The sequence below is a fragment of the Periplaneta americana genome, chromosome 7, assembly GCF_040183065.1.
Source record: "Periplaneta americana isolate PAMFEO1 chromosome 7, P.americana_PAMFEO1_priV1, whole genome shotgun sequence".
Lineage (NCBI taxonomy): Eukaryota > Metazoa > Arthropoda > Insecta > Blattodea > Blattidae > Periplaneta > Periplaneta americana.
The window spans coordinates 73082334-73103759 of NC_091123.1; the positions used below are offsets into that span (position 1 = coordinate 73082334).

Consider the following 21426-nt stretch of genomic DNA (forward strand, 5'->3'; position numbering starts at 1 on the left):
TATCGTACTAAGGAAGTAATTACATACAAAATGTATAAGGGAGAAGAGGTTCTTGTTTATTAATCCCGGTAATAATTTATTTGTATAATGCCTATTTCAAGGACAAAAAAAAAAAAATGCGTCTTATTCAACAACAAAATATGGTGTGTCATATAGGTCTATATCTCAAATCTTGGGAATTTTGGTAAAGTGTAGAGTGCCTAGAGCATAAATTCAAGAATAATGAATAGTCCTGCATAAGCCCATTTATTTACCTATATCGTACTAAGGAAGTAATTACATACAAAATGTATAAGGGAGAAGAGGTTCTTGTTTATCAATAATTTATTTGTATAATAAACACCACTTCCAATGTTGATGCTATACTTCTATATACACATTTCAAAAAGCTAAATACACACGGTGACTGTCAGTTCCACCAATTTTCACTTTTTATTCCATTCTTCTTTCTCCATTCGTTCTTTGCGTACTTCTTCGATATACGGTTTCAGATATTTGTTGTCCTGAAACATAATTACATTCAAATCGGTAAGGAAAATAAATACTAGCTCAGGATTCTTAAAAAAAGAACTTGCAGAATGACAGAAGAATAAAGACTTTCATCATATGCACTGATGCAATAAACATTATTCTAATTGAAAACATACTCATTGCTTTTATGCTATAGTTACTACTTAGTGACTTTGTCGATAGCTATTATATATATTGCACATGAACACATATTCTAAACATTTCGATGGTCCAGTTCATTCACTCGGTCACTCTAATGGTAAGTATGCATTAACTGTTCATTGCAAGAAAAACAAGAAAAGGAACGAATGCTGTTATAAAAAATTCACTGCACATAACTTTTATCGTGAGTATCCTTTTCACTAATGGGAAGACCTATATCAATCCTGAGTTTTGTTGCCAAAGTGAAATGGTGGGTATATAATAAAAAAATCTATACTGAAAGTATTTTCTGCTCTGGACTATGTTATTTTAGATTTTCAAAGGTATTATAATGGTGTAAGCAGGGCCGGATCTAGGTATAGTGCCACCCCCCCCCCCCCAACTCTCACAGAGTTTATGAGCAGCTACGAGTATTATACAGGTCATGTTTAGTTTAAATTAGTTTTAAATGAAATGTTACAATTCAGGAAACAATAAATTACTGTAATCAAAATACATGCTTATACTTGTGAATTATAAAGATTTCCTTCGCACTTTCTTTAGAGAGGAAGCATTGATGATGTCCTCAAGTTGATCTGACAAAGCACATCAGATCAGACTCGATGCAAAGAAACAAAAATTCAAACTTATTCATAGTTGAAACAAAACTGATTTTTGTGAAAGGCAGACTGTGGTTTATTTTTAAGCTTTGGTTTTCTTGGTGGTATAATTATTACAAGTAGGTAGGCCTATTTCTTATTTCGACAAGAAGTATAAGTGAATTGGAAAATAAACTCCAACTCTTTGCGGAATAAACCTTTCATATCGAATTATATAGTGCACATGTTGGAAAGAAATTAAATAGGCCTAGTATTGTTGACGGTATATTATAATGGAAATGTAACTGAAAGTTGTGGTTACTATTCATAGCGATAAATAATAAACACACATCCAATTTGATTTTCAACAATGCATTCTTGTTTATACAAGCAGTTAAATTTAAACAGTTTCTTAGTATACTAGCGTGATTATGGCATAATATAATTTATGCAGCTGCACACTTTCCTTTTACTCTTGCCGTGACTGTAACAATACGATAACAAAACAATATCCGACTTTCACATGGTGTTCAAGAACAAACTTCAGAAAAGATTTGCCAACTAGTGATTTAAAAACAAATTTCACTATAAAATGAAAAAAATAAAATAAAATAAAAAGAGAGAGAAAATGCCACCTCCACCCTGGAAATTGCTGCTCTAGGCAACTGCCTAGGTTGCCTAGTCCTAAATCCGGCACTGAGTATAAAGGGAAAATGTAGGCAGTTACGTCAATAGCCTAATAAGACAGATATTAGACTTAAAGGACTTAGAATTTTCCACCAAAACTAAAATTTTACATCAAAACTTACTTCTTCAAATTTCACCCACTCTTCTCTTGGTAAGACAATCTTCTGAAGAGACAGCTGCAAAGCACGAGTGATTCTGAAGTTACGTTCGTCTACCAAATGTGCTGGTAGTCGTCTCAAAGCCTCCTTAACATCTGGATTATCTTCATCATAGCAGTCGTCGTGGTGTAGACCTGTTTTAAAAGTAAGAAATTTAGAGACTATTTACGATATCAGGTTTAAAAAGATATCCAATCAATAAAAACCGGAACACCTATTCATTTCACCTGTTATTTTTTAACAATTCATGAACAGGCCTAGGCTTACTTGGCAAAATTCAGAATAACTCGTATAGAACACTAAAATGGGGTCTATATGACTATAGGACATCGGTAGTGTGTTTATGAGAATTTAAGTTGGTTAGAGTGAAGAATGGGGTGATGTCACACGATCCTCTAACATGTACGCAACACGTAAATTTAGTCTCAGTACTTAATGAAAATGATAAAACTGTATTGCAAGATTAGAACAGAATTACACCTAAGTTACATTACATCGTTCAAATTGTGTAGTTCACACATGCAAGTAGGCCTAACAGGAGTTTCAATTACTAAAATAAGAGGCGATAGGGTTTAATGAGGGATTACTTGATAGGTCGAGGTATACGAGGCATAGCCCCGTTGATTTTTCTTAATTAATCTCTGTTACTAAACTTCCTCCAACAATAAAATAAAAAAAAACTCCGTACCCAAACCTCAATTCCGCTGGCAGAAGACTGAACATACGGCACCTACAATTGCAGGAATATAAAAACTCATAAAATTCAACTGTAATGTTTTAAACCTAGCAGGAAGTCGTCGTTGCATATAGACCACTTTTACACTAAACCTAACCTTGGTGTATACAACGTATACTAAAACACTTACCTAACGTAACCTGTCACAGATTAAGGAAAAGGTTAGGTTAGGTTAGTTTAGGGTTTTAGTATATCTTGCAAAAACAAATTTTAGGTTTAGTGTAAAAGTGGTCTATATGCAACGACGTCTCCTAGCAAATTACCCTTTACTTTTATTAAACTTGCTGAAAAATGCGGCAGTGGAATATACATTCATTCAAATTTTCTGGATTTCCAAATATTAATTTGGCAACTTACCATATCTATTAAAACCAGAAAGATTATAAGCCCATCTTTTCAGTGCAACTGTAACATTCAAAACATACATACTTATATTATTTTGAAGAAATTCCGCAACATAAATCTTATTTATACTCTAGTAACACTTTTACTTGACTCTTTTATGCTAGGGTATATAAAGAATAACTTACCTGTAAATCCAGAAGCCTTCGAAGAGACTGCCATTTTAACCTTTTCTGGGGCACACCGCACAGGAACAGGAAATGTCCTTGTACTCACTCTCACCTAGATCTATGTATGCATGTTCAGTCAGAAGTAAATCGCTTTTTAGGAGTATTTTGGGCATCCCTGGTGATCAGTGTCAGCAACTCGGATTACTCGGAGTGTTTAAGTCGTGTACACGAGCATCCTTTGAGGTGGAGAGGGGTCAAGGGAGGAGTTTGTTGAAGAACGACCAAAAACCTTGAAGTTGGATTTTGCTCTCATTTTTATCTTCTCTAGATAGTGGTGTTTTGAAATTGTAAGCAGTAATAGTCTGCCATCTACTTGAACTATAACGTAACACTTATGAACCTATATATTCGGTGAATTATTCATTTTACTGCTCTTCCAGTTTCTTTCTGGCAGTGTGTGGTGGAGTAACTTGTTACTCTTATAGTGTTCTGAAAAGAATTCGTTCATGAGTTTGTGTGGTGTGATTACATCTTCTCGAATAGTAAGATTTTTGCGTGAACGACGAATTTCTCATATCAACCTGGACTGTTAATTTATTTGTCAACCTGAAGGCCCACGGAGGGATGAGAAAAGATTGTCGCGATTGCCTAGGGATCAGGTATCGTATCTGTACACTTCATCAGACCTGGAAGTGGCTGCATCAGACCCAAGATCTTCACGATCACCTTGTATCTCTTGAAGCATCTGATACAGACGGAGTTATCGGTACCTGTTAACTATCAAACTTCGAGGCAAAATATTCAATAGTTATTTAATAAAAGCAAATCAACTGTTACTCGCTGTAGAATAAACCAACTGCCTTACTTATTTACATACAAAGTCAAGGAACTGTAATAAAAGTATTAGACTGTCGACATAAGAATTTGAAGATTTGGCATTCGAATAGTTTTAATAAGTGACTCTATTGAAAATGGCTCTAAACTTGATTCAAGGATCCATCTCAAAATTCTGCAGAATTGCTGTCACTGGTGTGTCCAGGAAGAATACTCCTGTACTATATGCTGTTAAAGTTGGAAACTTTTCAACATCTCAGCCAAGCTCTGAAAAAGTTAAAGATTCTGAAACTGTTAAATCTGTATTCATATCGCAATCAAGTGATATCTTCACCAATTTAGCTCTTGAAGACTGGTTGTATAGAAACTTTGATTTCACGAACCATCACATTTTACTTTTGTGGAGAAATTCACCAACCGTAGTAATTGGACGTCATCAGAATCCTTGGTTAGAGGCAAACACTGCTCTTTTATCAGAGCACGGTATAGAAATCGCCAGACGTAACAGTGGAGGTGGTACGGTCTATCATGATAAAGGAAACTTGAATCTTACATTTTTCACACCTCGGGAAGCTTACAACCGTAAAAATAATCTGGAACTTATAAGCAGAGCCTTGTTCAGAGAATGGGGCCTGAAAACTGAGATCTCACCAAGAGAAGATATTGTGGTCAACGGAAATTACAAAGTATCCTTTAAAAATAATTACAAGAAGTTAACAGCTAAGTGATCCATGGTAGTTCTATAAATTAGTTACCAACGTGACAAGTGTTTTCGTAAAAGACTAGTATTTTCCCTGGACCAGATATACAATACAAATGGAACAAATAGGTCTATTAGTAATTTACCGTGCACCAAGTTTATGTTGAGACTGCAAATATACGTTGCCGTGTATCACTATAGGCCTACATAGCTGTTTCTTCCTACCACAAAACATAATAGTATTATATGGGTATATGCGTCTGTAATTTGTTAAGGAACAGGTATTTTTTTTTAAATAACTTAATGCAGGTATGAGTTGCTACCTTCAATTGCTGTAATTAGATGAATAGCCTACTTAAGGTTAGGTATAGCTTATGAATAACAGTGGCGTATACTGGTTAAAGGGTTTGGGCTACCGCTGACCCTATTATTACACAAAATATATCTAACAATTACTTTAATTTTAATTACTATGGTAAAACTAATAATACAAAATTATTACATTATGTTATATTATAAACTTTTTCTTTTGTAATTTCCTTGGGCTACCGCCGTTAGCCCGCAAAATACGCCCCTGATGAATAAACGCAAGCTCCTATTAAAATAATAAAAGAAAATTGCATTTTTTAGCATGTCAATATTAAAATTATTAAAATAATTATGCCTACATTTAAAAAATGAGTTTTGTTTATGAAAGTTGAGGGCGCGCTTTCAGCTCATATAGGTCGTAATTGTACGTGCCTGAAGTTGTTTCTCTAGTTCACAGTGTCCATTATAAATAAAACATGTACAGTAGGCCAATGTTTTATTAGATTGATTTTTATCTGTTTATAATAATTAATTACATTTAAAAAAATGTGTTTTCTTCTTGAAAGTTGAAAGTATAAGCTTATGGTTTTAATTACTTTTGAAATTAATTGTAATTAACATACGTTCACTGAGCAGAAGTTAATATCGTTCCATATACACTACCGGTACCTACCAGTATGTTTAAATAGTAATAGGCCTATTAGGCCTTATTGCAGACCTATATACAGTTTTTAATCGAAGTGAAGCTGACAATGGCATTTATATGAGTTATACTTGAATTCTTTTGTAATATCCAGTTCTTGTCCATTGTTCAGCATTAAATTAATAGACCTAACTGTCAAGTTAAATATTCTCTTATATCATTTCTCTGTAAGGGAATCTTTTGTCCTTGACTAGTCTAATCTATAAATCTTAGATTGACTTTATATTGATAGAATATTTTGGTAATTTTTCAGAATGTGTCACTGCACATAGACCAGCCTTAGACTAAACCTAAACTTAGTTTTGGATTTTAGTATGCAATAACCTAATCTAACCTTTCCTGAATCTGTAACAGGTTAGGGGTCAGGTTAGTGTAGGGTTAGTAAGTTATACCTGGCATACACTAAGTTTAGATTTAGTATAAAACTGGTCTGTTTGCAACGACACATTATGGGAAATTACCGAATATTTCATATGGAATTTTCTTTGACATTTTCTCCATACTATGCACTTTTTTTTTTTTTTTTGCGTACTCTAACGGTTCTTTGATGATTTGAGTTCTCTGTAATAATAGCCTAACTAAAAGAAAATAGCCTATTTGTTGGTGATAACACTACAAACTAAACACGGGATAAGTAATACATACATGGCTTTTCAGGTATAGCTAGCTCCCTGTAAAGCTGACTTGAATAATTTCAAGGGAAAAATTGTTCAAGTCAGCTTTACAGGGAGCTTATGCCTGAAAGCTAGATTTGTATAATACACTTTAAGTACTGTTCGTTAATAGAAAACCACGAATTTAAATCATATAGAAAGTGTGCACTCAGTGTTGGGTTTTGATGTCTTGTCAACCCACTTGAGGTAGGCCTATGTGGATAAAAAGGGAATAATTGACCTGGGGTGTGGCAGAGTTCTCAGTTGGTAGCTCAGTTGGTTCTCAGCCAAAGATCCCAGATTCGATGTCCGGCCCTGGAACAGTTTTTTCTTGAAATTATTCACGGGATAAGTAATGTCTACTGCACGCTTAAGAGCATTTTTGCAGCAGGTGCCTTTGTTTCTGATAACCCTATTCTTTCCCCTCTTGCATAGGTCACATGCCAGGTTTCGCCTCTCGATCTATACCATGTTGTCAGCAAACATTGTGGTAATAACAGCATACCCATTCAAACGTAAAATATAGGTACCGGTAATTAGTATGTAACAAAATGAATCTCCATGCAACTTCTCTAAGCACCGAATTAAATAATTAGTTAGAAATACCAAAGTTGGTCAAATGCTGTTGTAAAATCACCCATTATTTCAGTTACCGGTACATGAATTTTATTATTCAGTTTACTAGAAATGCTTAATACTGCTTACCTATTTTGTTAATGAGCTATTTTACCAAGCCTACTTTTTAAATTTTCCAGTAATAGTGTCATGATTTAAGTGAAACAAAAACTTTTAAACTTTCGAAGATTGAAAAAAAAAATAATTCTACAGAAGAACTAGACCAAAGGAGACACAATTTTTCTCTTAACATGTGCGTACTGTGGACAGTGTAGGCTAGTCTACTAAGCATGTGGTTTTACATCTCAGCACCCAATACTTTCCACAGAATAACATAGAACTATTCACCTATTGTACATACCTAATAATGATTGGATGTATCGCCACCATAATGATATGGGCTGGTGAGATATGTAATTTAAAAATGACCAAATGGACTGAGCTGGTTTTGATGATGAGACTCATAAAATAAATTTCCCTGTACCAGAAGCATGCAGCATTTCTGTATGCAGGAACTATTGTAATAATTAGATTAAAAGGAGGCAGACAAATTGTTTATAAATATTTACCGAAGTTCCAGTGTATTTGTTTTAGTTTTATTATAATCTGTTGAATTCTTTAATTTTAATGCCTGTATCGTATGTACACTTTGATTATACACATAAATTTCTGTACCTCAGTAACATCTACGACTATCTGCCTCGTGGTTATGATTGTACAGACCCAGAAACAAAATTTGGACCACCAATCTTTTAGCTTACTATACTTTCCCTTGTTCATTTTAACTTATAGCCTAGAGTCATTCCAAAATCCTCATATCCTGCATAAGATGGTACAGGTCCCGGATTGAAACATATATATATATATTTTTTTTTTTTTTTACTTTTTCTTCAACCTTTTTTAATTCTTAGTTACATCGACATTTTTAGTAGATATTTCATTTTGTAATGTAGGCCTACTGATACTATATTACTGTATTATTTTGAAAGTCTTTAAGTATTCATTCTTGAAATATATTCTTACCAGTTTTATTTACTTTTTCAAATTCCTTCTACTTACTGATCTCAAAAATGCAATTTCGATTGATTGAATGTGGTTAGGCCTAATATATTTTTAAGTCGAAATTTCAGGAGAGAAATGCTTTCGTGTTTTGTGTCTTCTTTAATGACCTTCTGAATTGCAGTGCATAATGATTGACATTTTAACTTTGTTTTGAATGTCTTTATTATAATTGCAAATAACACTCTATACTGAAAATATTAAATTTTTGTTTTATTGTTTTTAAGCGTTTTTAGGACTTGATGATGAATGTGTTCTTGAACATTCCACCATGTCCTGGAACTTGATATATCCAACGTTTTGGAACTACCATCACCAGGACAGATAGGTAAGACCAGAGGGGTCACCTGCTCTCTTGTGCTCATTCCGTCTGGTTACTCCAGGCAAAACTTACCTTAAGATTGGTCGTTCATTGATAGGATAAACCATACAAACTTTACAAAGATTGAATAATTTCAAGGGAAAAATTGTTCCGGGGCCGGGTATCGATCCCAAGACCTCAGGTGAAGTTCCTGGGTAGCTCAGTTGGTAAGAGCATTGGTGTGTTCAGCCAAAGGTCCTGGGATCGATACCTGGCCCAGGAACAATTTTTTCATTGAAATTATTTAAGTCTGCTTCACAGGGAGCTTTACCTGAAAGCTAGATTTGCATGTACAAAGGCTGGTGAAATACGCGATAAAAGCAGAAATTAGGCCTGTAAATTATTATAATCAGAATCATCATAAAAAAAAACTCAGTTGTCCAGAGTAGCAGACGTAATGAGCGCAACTGAGTAGGCAACCCTTCTAGTCATACCTATCAGTTCTGATGATGGAGCCAGTACGTAGTTCCAACATGGTCGAAATGTCAAATTTCAGAACATGAAGGAATACTCAGAATCTAACTCTGAATATTGTTTTGTTCGTACAGATTAGATTATAATCTAACATATGGTATGTGAGGTATCTTCCGCAATTTAATATAAACGCAATATTATTTCTAATGACGAACAAATCTTATAGCAGTAGGGCCTATAACAATTCTGTGGCAGGCTTTGGGAACATTATCATAAACTGTCAGAATTCACACTCTGGAAATGAAAATGATATTCTACTATATAAATTTCATATTGATTGCAATCTTAATTTTTTCATTTTCTTCCACTTCCATTTGTAGGTCTGTAGTTGTAACATTTTCAAATTTTCTTGGGATTATTCCTTAACTCTTTGCCAGCAGATTTCAGGAACTGCATCTAAGTTGGGGCGACCAAATGCATATCATCACTGCACGCTCTTAGTTGATGTGAACAAGGTGAACTTGAGTCAGGCTCTTCATAAACATGATGTAAGTATCATATTTTGTCAGTTGATATTACATAAATATGATAATAAAAATAACTGCTTGTGTAACCAGTATTGAAAATAGAACTTATTGATTGATTAAAGTTCTCGTTAACACTTTGTTAAAACCATAAAATTTACTTAGTCTTACGTTAAAAAAGTGTAAAATTGTTAAAAAAGGCATATACCTTCGACAGACAGCCTGTTTCAACGCTATGTCACGTCATCTTCAGTGTCTCTTGAACCACTCGTCTGTATTTATAATTGTTTTCATATTTAAGATCTATAATCTATCTTGTATTCATACAGCAAAGTGAATGGGTATCCCTGCTTTCGTGTAGGCTCTTGGGGCGAGGGGGGCATGGAGGTAGAGCTTCATGCTTTCATGACCTTGGCATTAGAATGAGATGGTGTGGTTGGCACAGCAGTCTGTGCCTCAGTTCACCATCACCTGGGATTGAACTCAGGACAGTTGCTCTACCAACTGAGCTACCTGGCCATCATTCAAGTCTTATGACAAGCATGTGATTATTTTAAATGAAATTTCTAGTTTACGGAATCTAGGTGTATGTTATTGAGATGTGCTCATTGGTTGTTCTGTAAGTGGGTTATTCTTTCATTGTTATTAAATATATTTAGCTCTTTCCTGATATCTTCAGCTTTTATCTAGAATAGCTACTCCTGCTACAGAATGTAGGAACTTCATTTCTGCTGTTTCAATTTTTTGGGTGTCCAGTTCTCACTTGTATATGTTAGTATTGGCACTGCCATCATTTTATAGAATTTTGACTGCGTGGTTTTCAGTTTTGTTTGCCATTGTTCTCCTTATTGTTGTACACATGTTATATAATTTGTTCAATTTTATATTTGTATCATCTTTTCGACAATAGAATACATTAAATCCTAGATAGTTAAAGTTATTGATTGCTCTGTTATTTGATCATTGATCATAATTTTACATCTCATATGATTTTTTACTTGGAATGCCATTGCTTTATTCTTTGCAACTGATATTTTAATAATATATTTAATTACTGTCTCATTTTTTTAATAAACAGCCATTTATAGATTACGTTCTGAATTGCTAAAGATTATCTAATCATCTGTGAATAAAACTGTATTTAGAATTTTATTTTTAATTTTGAAATTATGACCTAAATTCTCTTGCCATTCCTTAATGGCATGGTCAATATAAATACTAAAAAGTACAGAGCAATTTTGTTTGACACCTTGATTTGTTCTTAATTTGTTATTACCAAATAATATTCTTTTGTCAATAATTATATTAGTATTATTGTATAGATTTTGAATACTTATTAGATATTCTGGATATTCTTTCTTGTACATAATTTCCCAGAGCCTTACCCATGACATGCTATCAAAGGCTTTTTCCACAGATAACATACATGTGGGCAAATTATATTATTTATTAATGTACCTAAAAGGAAAAATCTCAGTCATTTGTAACAACTTGTCTGTGATCTTAATTCAGCTGGAATGAATATGGTCACATTGCATTCTGTTGCATCCTATGAAAATCTGCAATTCCTTCACTAATGAACTAAGTGGTCTGAATCTGAGTATGGATTTTTGGTCTTGTTTGATCAGTTCTACAGAGTTGTTACTAGTTCACACCATTCCTACTCCTTTCTCATCTGGTCTTCAAACCTACTACATTGGAGTTACATTGATTTGTTAGTGACGTTGGATACAGCAACAGATATGAGTGTTGAAGCTTGGGCCCACATGCTGAACTCTTCTCTTGTCCTTATCACAGTGAGCTGCTGAGTACCATGTGAGGTCATAAGGGGATCAGCTCTGTATTGATAATGCTATCAAAAACTCTATTTGTCTGAACTGGAAGGGCATAGTGTAACTGGACTACTATGAAATAAGATTTTGCAGTACTTATTTGTAAGAGTAGTGTAGTCCCAATATAATATTTTTCGATTATCAGCAGCTTGGATAGGGGTAATGATAAGCTATGGATCTGACTCAATAATGTTAACTGGTTACAACATTGTCTTGGCAGAAATCCAAACGATTTTAATCTCATATTTTGCACTTGCGTCGTATCTCAATTATATATTTAGGTTTACATTGTAAAGGTCGATTTGATCATAAATTGGACACTGGAGAGTTTGACCTGACCTGCTTGAAGTTTTTCTCATTTTCTTGATGCAATCATCCGATTTCCATTCTTATTAGTTCACCATTAACGTTAGTGTTGAAATAATTTAATGGCGTGTATAACCAGGCATTTCTATACTGCAAAAGCAGTGTTTAGAAATTTTATTTTTTTTTTTAGTCCATTTTACTGATTGCAGAATAGTTGGAGTCCATTTTAATCATTTTTTTACAGTAAAGTTCTCAACATTTCAGTTCTTCACTTGCTACCAATGTTATAGCTGTTTGTAGTTGATTTTCTTCACCAATAATTTTCCAGTATTTTCCATACTCCATTCTCCTATAAACTTAAAAAATCTCTACCATTTATCATGAAAAGAACCTTTTTCAAACATTTGTGATGCCCCATTTCGATTACTATGATTCTTTGTTAACCAATCTAAATACCAACCTATAGCTAAAAGACTGCTACATGTTCATAATGCCTGTATAAGATTTGTGATTTGTCTGTAATACTAGAAAATTTGACCATGCAACATCATCCCTCAAACTACTCTCGTGGATTCGTCTGAGGGAAAGAAGAATCATACATTCCCCATTACTTCTATTTAAAATTCTACATATTTCTACTTCAAATTATCTGGCATCATGATTTGAATTCCTCAAAAGTCTCATAATCAGCATTAATCACTTCTTCTGTTCATTATAAAACTTCTTTATATGGTAGGTCTACTCATCTTCCTTCACAGTGACATCACCTTGCCTCTTGAATTCTTTACAATGGTTAATGAGAAAGACAGGCTACAGCATGAATCCGAGTCACATGGTTATCATGGTATAGTCAGAGAATAGGGATTATATAGAATGGACACTGAGCGAATTTTCCTGTTCTGTTTTTCTGTGTTCATGCACTCCATCGGTGTTTAGTTCCACTTTCAAGCACTAGAGGGTAGTGTAATCGAGCACAAGCAAGAGTTCCTTGATAACAATAAAATTGAATATAAGAGTTGAGACACAGGATCCAAACAGCGCCTACCTTGTTGCATAATCCAGTAATAGCTTTGCAACAGTTTTTTTCTTATTTCTCAGTCATAAACTAGCTGTAATAATAATTTTTATGTTTTAGGCCTATATATAATAAATTATATTACCACACCACCTCATTCTAGTGCCGAGGTCATGGAAAGCATAAAATAATGTAATACATTACAAAATTATGTATCAAATTCGTTTAATATTTGTATACAATAGGCTATATAGGCATATGGTTTTACTATTCATAGGAGTTTTGTTTTACCATTTTCAGCGCTGTCAAATCATTACATATTTTAATTGTTGATGGGGTCAACGTCTCAACTCTCATTATAAAGGAACTCTAAAGTCTAGACATTACAGATAATGATGGATTTATTATTTCATTGGTCCAATTTATTTGAGTACATAATGTACCTAAATGTATTAATTGTATTTCCACTTTGTCGACTGCTAGCTGGTGTGATGCCTACTCTAGGGAAAAAGCAGAAGCTCATGCTCAAGCTGGTTTGAAGGTCATTGAAATCAGTCCTGCTACATCAAAGGTACAGACGCGAAGTGTCCATACATATAATTCCCTATCTTATGCTGGTCTAATCCTGGCCATCTTGACAATCGCCTAATGTAAATACATGTTCAAAGTTCTAAAAAACAAAGGAATTGCTATATTAAACTCACGTTAAACGTGTATATATATATATATTATATTTGTTCAATGTTGGACACATTATGACTAAGAATATGATGTCGCGCTGTAGCCTAGAGAACTTTATTATACAAGCAGAACAACCTACCATTTCTAATCCTACAGTCAAGACGACATAACAATTTTAACATGAGATCATGTACAAGAACAAGATTATGTATGCATGTTTGGGGTTGGGAGACAATAAGCTTTCACTATAGTTACTTGTGAAATAAGCAAATACAATAGTAAAATAAATCCATGCGTAAGAAATAAAGTTTGAAAGAATATTAAAAATATAAAGTAAAGTAAATTCTAGGGTGCATTAATTTAAGTGAAAATGAATGAAGTAATTAATTTAAAAATATAACGTAAAGTAGACCCTATGGGCGTTAATATTTAGATGAAAATTAATTAATTCAGTAACTAATTCAAAAATATAAAGTAAAGTAGCCCCTAAGTGGATTAATGTTTCAATAGAAATTAATGAAATTAATCAATTAATTTAAAGATAGAAAGCAGTTACAATTAAAAAAAAAAAAAGATCTGCACATGGAGACTCTAACCCTCAACTTCCGACTTAAAGACCAGCATTTCGACCACTAGCCAAGCAGTGACAGCAATAAATTAGGCTCTCTAATTATATGAAGTAGTGCAGTCTGAATAAATGTTTCAATAAATGCAGTTAGAATCCCCTGAAGACTACTGAATGCAAATATATTGAAATCACATTTCATTTCTTGGAATATTTCACCATAAAATATATTGAATTATATTTATATTACAAAGATAATTATATATTGTTGGCGTCAAATCCTTGCATTTCGAATTTATGAGCCACTTCTTTCTTTGTCAGCAGGAAAATTGTGCAATTTGTAGAGTCTATGTCTACAATTATTTGTACAATTTGGAGCCGTACAACCAACCATTATGTAAAATTAATAATATAATTTAATGTTTAAAACTAAAATGCATCCACATGTCAGATCTTTTACTTTCCGTATTGTTTCTGCTACACAGACGTTACTCGCTTGGAAATCAACGTGGTGGATTAGTCTGCTAGGGGAATATAGTACTCTACTGTAGCCTGTCTTTCTCATTAGCCATGATCTTTACCTAGTGACGTCAGGGGTTGCTGGACATTATCACAATTTAAAAATACATTAGAAAAGGGTGTTCCATTGCATTAAGTAGAGTTTCAGTAAGTTGCTAGATGTGATGTTTTATACCTCAATGTAATACATTTTCATAATGCATAATGAAATTGTATTGTATATTGCTAACTCTTCTGTTGTCTTTAATTTGCTAGTAGACTATAAAAGTATTAACAGTTTTGATTAAGCTGTCTTTATTTCTTTAGTAGATTGTGTCACTTAAATTCTGCCATTATTTTTGTAGATCAATTGTTAATTTATTTTTAGTTCTTTGTGTATGTTTTACTTGTATTTGTATTTCTGGTGGAGTGAAAGAGAAGGCCTTAAGGCTTTTAAGGAATCCGGAGATTCATATTGGCTTTAATTCCATGAAAGTAAAAAAAAAATAAATAAGTAAATTATCTGAAAAATTTTGTCTCCGCTTGTAAACTTACTGAAATATTTTAGTGCTTAAAGAGATTTGCATGGCATATTTTGAATCTGAAGGTGGAGAAAGTGATCAAAACGAAGAGCATGGGAAAGATTTATAGATCAAATAAAGAGAAACCTACAGGAACAGGGATATGAATAAGAAGAAGCATGCAATCTACCTTCTGAAAGGAGACACAATAAGAGTATTATTATTATTATTATTATTATTATTATTATTATTATTATTATTATTATTATTATTATTATAGTATAACCTCGTTAATATGCTTGTCAAGGGACTGTGACCTTGAGACGTTACAAGCAGGACAGCACTATAGATGGGAAATGATTTATGAAATGGAGAAAACAATTTAGACACCACTTCATAGGAAACATGTTAATTTTTCATTAATTGCAGTGTAAAATGAAATACGAACTCATTTTAGGTGAAAAAATATATTTTATTGTTGTTTGTTGTGTGTTTGTACTGTTATTATGAATTATATTTTCTATGCGGTTCAAGTAACTGTAGATAACTTCGCGTGATACACCTCTAGGAGCAACAGTAATGTAATTTTTCACTTATTGACAGAGATTTCTGCTTTGCCATTTTGCACTATCAAAGCTTGACTAAATTTTGGAGAAAGGACTGGAATTTATTGACAGGAAGATTTTGTAGTGTTAAAATCCTTTCATCAAAGGAAAGTACAGGTAAATACAACTTTTCCGACAGTGCTACCAGAGGGCTTTTTCAGGTAGAAATTTCTTTCTTGCACTTGTGGTGCAATAGTCCTCAGTATTGTCAGAGCAATGTATTTCTTCAGCATGCTTTTAAAACATAAGTTTCGCAGTTTATTTGGAATTTTTTTACTCATTTCTGATCTGAAGAAAGTGCTACAAGCGGGATGTGGAAATGTTGCAAGTGGGTTAAATTATGCAGGGTTATATATGAAATGTCCAGATACCATATGAAAAGAGTGTAATGAACAGGATAGCATTATAAGCGGGAGCGTATTAACGAGGTTTTACTGTGTTGTTATTATTATTATTTTGAAAAATTAATGTAATTCTACCAGTTAGGAAGGCAGAGCAGTAGCACATATGCTAATTGTAAGTTGATTGACTAGGAGAACCTTGTGTTGATAGTAGACAAGGTTTTTCAAGCATTGGTTGCTGAATTTTTACAGTGTTACGTCATTCAAGTCTGATATGTGTCTTACGTTGCTGTGTTGTGATGATTAAGCATGTTACACATTTAACACACGTGTTAACATAAGCAATTCGGTTCTTCACTTGGCCTTGTATGCAAATGGGCTTTTTTAAGTTTTATTACCGTCTTCTACATTCACGCATATACAAGGTTGTCTGTCTACACCAGTGGTCATCAACTGATTTGCACTGTGCATCTCCCTAGCTCGCTCGCTTGCCCTGAACAACCGAGTGTGCGGTAACAGAGCAGAAGTGCAGTGACGTGTCTCTGTACTTTAATGAGCAAGACATTGGACATGATTTGAATAAATGAACATTAACTTTATTATTGCATTAGGATATTTAACATATGCAAACAGAATAAAGTATTAAATAGCTGCAGCACAATTGTTACATATTACTGGCACAATTTCAATTAAATACTTAATATTCAAATTAATAAAAATCCTGTATAAATTTCTAAATTAAACACTGATTGCTACTACATACATAAATATGCATTAACTAAACCATGAATATAATGAATGGTACTATTTTAGGTTTGAAAGGAGATAAATAAGTGAAATGAGAAACTGTAAATTGTTTATGAAAGAAACAGAGTGAACATAAATATTGCTACTATTTGTGAAACACGAATAGAAGTTTACTCAACAATAGCAGTGATTTTTCGAGATTTTTGATCCTCTTTTCACCCATCAACTTTCAATGTTTGGAAACACTGTTTCAATAGTGCACAGTCTCAGTTCACGTTTTAAATTGTGATCTGACAGTTGATTTCTATGTCGAGGTTTGTTAATTTTCATCAAAGAAAAAGACCAGATGTCCCGGGATCGATACCTGGCCCCAGAACAATTTGTTCCCTTGAAATTATTCAAAGAAAAAGACTATTTGCAAATGTATGTTGACCCAAATAAGCATAAGATCCGAGTAGCATGTCTGTGAAATCGTGGAAATTGGACATGTTGAAGATTGTTTATAAAAGTCACACAAACTTCTCTTGGTTGCAAATTTCTCCTTTAATTCCCGACCACATTATAGAGCCAAGAGTTCCAACTGCAATTCGATTGAAGCACGGTCAACCTCCGTGGAATATGGAGTCGCGAATATTTCAAAAATACATTAAAGACTTCCAAATCCTGGAATCTTTAGTGCAATTCTTGATTTAGTTCTCCTAGTATTTGCGCATATCCTTGTAAGTTGCAGTTGTTACAGAAGTGTGAACTGTCTTAGTTTTGAGAAGTGTCCGAGGTTCTTATCCTTTAACTGATGTTCCCAAAGTGATAATGTAAGTTTAAGGGCCTTGATTCTGTCATATATTTGGGTAACTATTTGATCTTTACCTTGAAGGGAGAGAGGTTCAAAACATCCAAATGCTCTGTTAAATCTGTTATAAATGTTAAGTCACAAGTCCATTTAACATTATTCTGAGTTCCGGAATAGGTTTATTCAGTTCTTCCACGAATAAAGCTACCTCATCTCGTAGTTAAAAAAGCCGATCCAGCAAAGTGCCACGGCACCTGACATGTTTGATGTTTATGAAATTGTTGAGTCGCCACTGTCACTCAGAAGACCTCGACGCGTACTGCTATGCTGCTTGTTCCTGCAATACACTTGCCATGGAACCTTGCCCGCGCACTGATACACCGCAGTTGAGGACCACTGGTCTGCACCAACTCATTTTCCAAAATTTTATGTAGGTGACTTTAGTTTCTTGTTCTTAAGGCTAAGATTTCCTGATAATGAGACATCTGCCCTTTTTCAGTGTTTTACTACTCCAATAAATAATATAACTTATAATACCGTTATTTTGAGTTTTTTTAATTTCTTCTGTGAGAATTTTGATTCTTTAATTGATCTTGTAGATTTTACGCTATGATAATGTTCCAAACCAAATCATTCTCTCCATTTATAATTTATATCAACAAAATGAAATTGCCATAAGAACTGAATGCGGAACTACTAGCTGGACTTCCATAAACCAAGGTGTCAGACAAGGGTGCGGTCTTTCCCCTCTGTTGTTTATTATATATATGAACCGTATTTTATACATTTGGAGGCAAAGTCATCATGCTGGAATTCAAATTAATCGAAACACAGTTCTCGATACACTAATGTTTGCCGACAGTCAGGTTATTATCGCTAAAACAGAGGATGCTTTACAAAGAGCCATTTATAATTTGCAAATAACCGCCTCAGATTTCAATATGGAAATCTCAAAAGAGGAAACAAAAGTCATGGCATTTTTGGGAGAGAATCCAATTCCAAGTAAGATCATGATAAATAATACTTTAATTGAACGTGTTAATTCCTTTAACTATTTAGGTTATAACCTCTCTTACATCACTGATGAAGATATGTCGAACAAAATATCTAAATTTATAAAAATCACTGGCGTAATTAACACCGTCTTCAAATCCTCCCATGTTCAGAAACATACAAGGCTAAAGGTATATAAGACACTAGCTCGACCAGTCCTCACTTATGGTAGCAATGCATGGACAATCAGAAAAGCTGATGAGCAGGGAAAGGATTTATATGTAAATACATATTTACTTATAAAGCTAATATAATTTATATTTTGCATTATCTTTATGTTTCACAATGTGTAGGGTTGAAAAATCCTACTTTTATTTTCCATATTTTAGAGTTTAGTACATATTTTCGTTAATTTCCATATATTTTCCATATTTCATATAAAACAGTCCATATTATATTAGGTTTAACAATAAAACAAAACAAAATTCCATTAACTTTTAAAAATACATTTCAACAATAGAGATTTAAACACATGTTCAGTAATCCCTTTAACATCAGAGTTATTTGAAAATTAGCAGTCCTATCAACAATGGGAAAGTAAGTTACAAAACTGTATTAATTTAATTTAAAATTTTTAACAGACTTCAGTTGTGCAGCTCAACAGTTAAATGCCAGTCAGAGTACACATAGGTTCAGTTTTGTAAATCATACTATAAAGACGGTAAATATGCCAAAAGTACGTCATTCAGTCAATTTAAAATCAAAACTAACAAGTTACATTTCAGAATTTAAAGAAGATGGCTTATCAACTGACAATAAAATATTATTTTGTAATTTGTGTCAGTGTGCAGTATCATCTACACAAAAGTTCCTGGTGCAACAACACATTACAACTAGTAAACATCAGGCCAACAAACAACTAAATTCCAAGCAGAGACAATTGTTTTTAACACAACCAACAACATCGAATGTAAGATCTGAGTTTAACATCGACCTGTGCCGTTCTCTCATCTCTGCTGATATTCCTCTCTACAAACTAAAGAATAAGGTCTTCAGGGAATTCCTTGAAAAATATACTCAACATACAATCCCGGATGAGTCAACACTTAGGAAGACGTATGCTCCATCCATCTACGATGAGACAATACAGAAGATAAGAGATGAAATTAAAGATAGTTCAATTTGGGTTTCCATTGATGAGACTCCCGACAAAGAAGGTAGACTTGTTGGTAATGTAGTTATCGGTTTGTTAAGTGAACAATATTCTGAACGAATTCTTTTACATTGTGATGTTCTAGAAAAGTGCAATAACAAAACTATAGTTAAACTGTTCAACGAAGCTATGGGTATCCTGTGGCCAAAGGGTATTATGTACGATAATGTGTTATTCTTTATTAGCGATGCTGCCCCTTATATGGTCAAAGCTGGACAAGCATTATCTGTTGTATATCCTAAATTGACTCATTTTACTTGTGTGGCGCATGCATTTCATCGTGTGGCAGAAGTGGTCAGAGACAATTTCCCTAAAGTAGATTTGTTGATTTCATCAGTGAAAAAGTATTTCTCAAAGCTCCCAGTAGAGTTAACGTGTTGAAAGAAATGTACCCTGAAATTCCATTGCCACCAAAGCCAATTTTAACTAGATGGGGTACATGGCTAGAAGCAGTTGAATATTATGCCGAACATATAGACTCTATTAACAATGTTCTCCTTGCATTGGACTCTGAAGATGCAGTCTCAATTGATACTGCGAAAACAGTTACCTGTGACATAAGTGTGAAGAATGACTTAGCTCACATTCAGCATACATTTTCATGCATCATAAAAACGCTCAAAAGTCTCCAAAATAGGCACCTTTCACTATCTGAAAGTTTTGAAATTATAAATAGTACTGTGGAACAACTGAATCGTGGTAGAGGTAAAGTTGCAGATGCAGTAAGAGCTAAGGTGGACACTGTACTTTCAAAAAACCCTGGATATGAAGAACTACAAAAGGTTGTTGCTGTGATGAGTGGTGAATCAACAGTGAAGATTAACTTGGACTTATCCCCAGCAGACATTGTGAAATTGAATTATGTACCAGTTACTTCTTGTGACGTCGAACGCTCTTTTAGTCAGTATAAATCTATCCTCAGAGACAATAGAAGAAGATTCACTTTTCAGCACTTGAAAGAAATGTTTGTAACCTATTGTTATGGTAACAGACAATAAAAATTGTGTTTTGTTGAAACTACATTGGAAGATAAGGTACGTCCATTATATTTTTTGTTTAGTTTGATTAAAATGTACCAATATTTAACGTACATAGTCATTTTTTTATAATTTTAAGTCCATATTTAATTCCATATTTTGGTAAAAATCCATATTTAATTCCATATTTTGGTAAAAATAACTACATATATATTTACATATTTCATATATTTTTAGTCCATATAAATCCGTTCCCTGCTGATGAGCAAAGGCTGATGACAGCTGAAATGAGGTTCATGAGACGAACAGCAGGATGCTCTTTGCTGGAACACCGTAAAAATGTGGACATATTGCAGGAACTAAAAATGGATCCTATAGTTAATTTTGTTCAACAATATCGACTTCAGTGGAAAAAACATGTCGAAAGGATGGATCGCACTAGATGGCTTAAACAGATTCTTACTTATGTACCAAGAGGAAAGAGGAAATTGGGAAGACCACGAAAGCGCTGGCATGAGACCATAACAGATCCTGTAGGGTCTAATACGTGACGGATATGATGATGAATTGATCTTGTATTCAGTTTCATAATCTATGCATACATATTTTTGGTAAGAAATTTGTCATTTCCATATATTACCCAAATGCGTGACAAAATCTTAACAAGCCTAAAACTCAGGACAATAGTAATAGAAATATTCAGGGACGTCTTGAAATTGGGTACATGTATAGAAATATAAATATTTAGCAAGAAGCTAGCATGTGAAAATCATTTTGAAGAAACTCGGACATGTCTTCAGGAACCAGGCTAATGAATGCATGGCAGA

General features: G+C 33.7%; 2 protein-coding genes across 5 annotated transcripts in view; one reads left to right on the forward strand and one right to left on the reverse strand.

Annotated features, from left to right (window-relative positions):
• Positions 1 to 227: 227 nt before the first annotated feature.
• On the reverse strand, positions 228 to 3489 carry LOC138703200 (cytochrome b-c1 complex subunit 7-like). Its single transcript, XM_069830895.1, has 4 exons — positions 3362 to 3489; positions 3189 to 3236; positions 2060 to 2229; positions 228 to 503 (listed from the first exon to the last, which is right to left on the reverse strand). Exons 1-4 carry the CDS (start codon positions 3393 to 3395, stop codon positions 426 to 428), a joined length of 330 nt encoding a protein of 109 aa, XP_069686996.1. The 5' UTR covers positions 3396 to 3489; the 3' UTR covers positions 228 to 425.
• Positions 3490 to 4117: 628 nt separating this feature from the next.
• Positions 4118 to 21426, forward strand: part of Lipt1 (Lipoyltransferase 1) — a 30241-nt gene continuing 12932 nt past the window's right edge. For 3 of the 4 annotated variants that reach the window (XR_011332998.1, XM_069830894.1, XM_069830892.1), the window contains exons 1-2: positions 4118 to 4863; positions 9429 to 9539. Coding sequence is in view for 3 of the 4 variants with exons in the window: in XM_069830894.1 (XP_069686995.1) it covers positions 4315 to 4863; positions 9429 to 9539 (660 nt within the window). In the remaining variant the exon portion in view is untranslated. The remainder of the gene's footprint in view (positions 4864 to 9428; positions 9540 to 21426) is intronic. The other variant, XM_069830893.1, reaches the window with a different exon arrangement.

Excerpts from the sequence above, each read along its gene's own strand:
- LOC138703200 (XM_069830895.1), bottom strand. The coding sequence starts at position 3,395 with ATGGCAGTCTCTTCGAAGGCTTCTGGATTTACAG. Across the intron at positions 3,237-3,361 it reads GAAGGCTTCTGGATTTACAG|TTGCACTGAAAAGATGGGCT; the intron begins GTAAGTTATTCT and ends TGAATGTTACAG. Across the intron at positions 504-2,059 it reads AGTGGGTGAAATTTGAAGAA|GACAACAAATATCTGAAACC; the intron begins GTAAGTTTTGAT and ends ATTATGTTTCAG.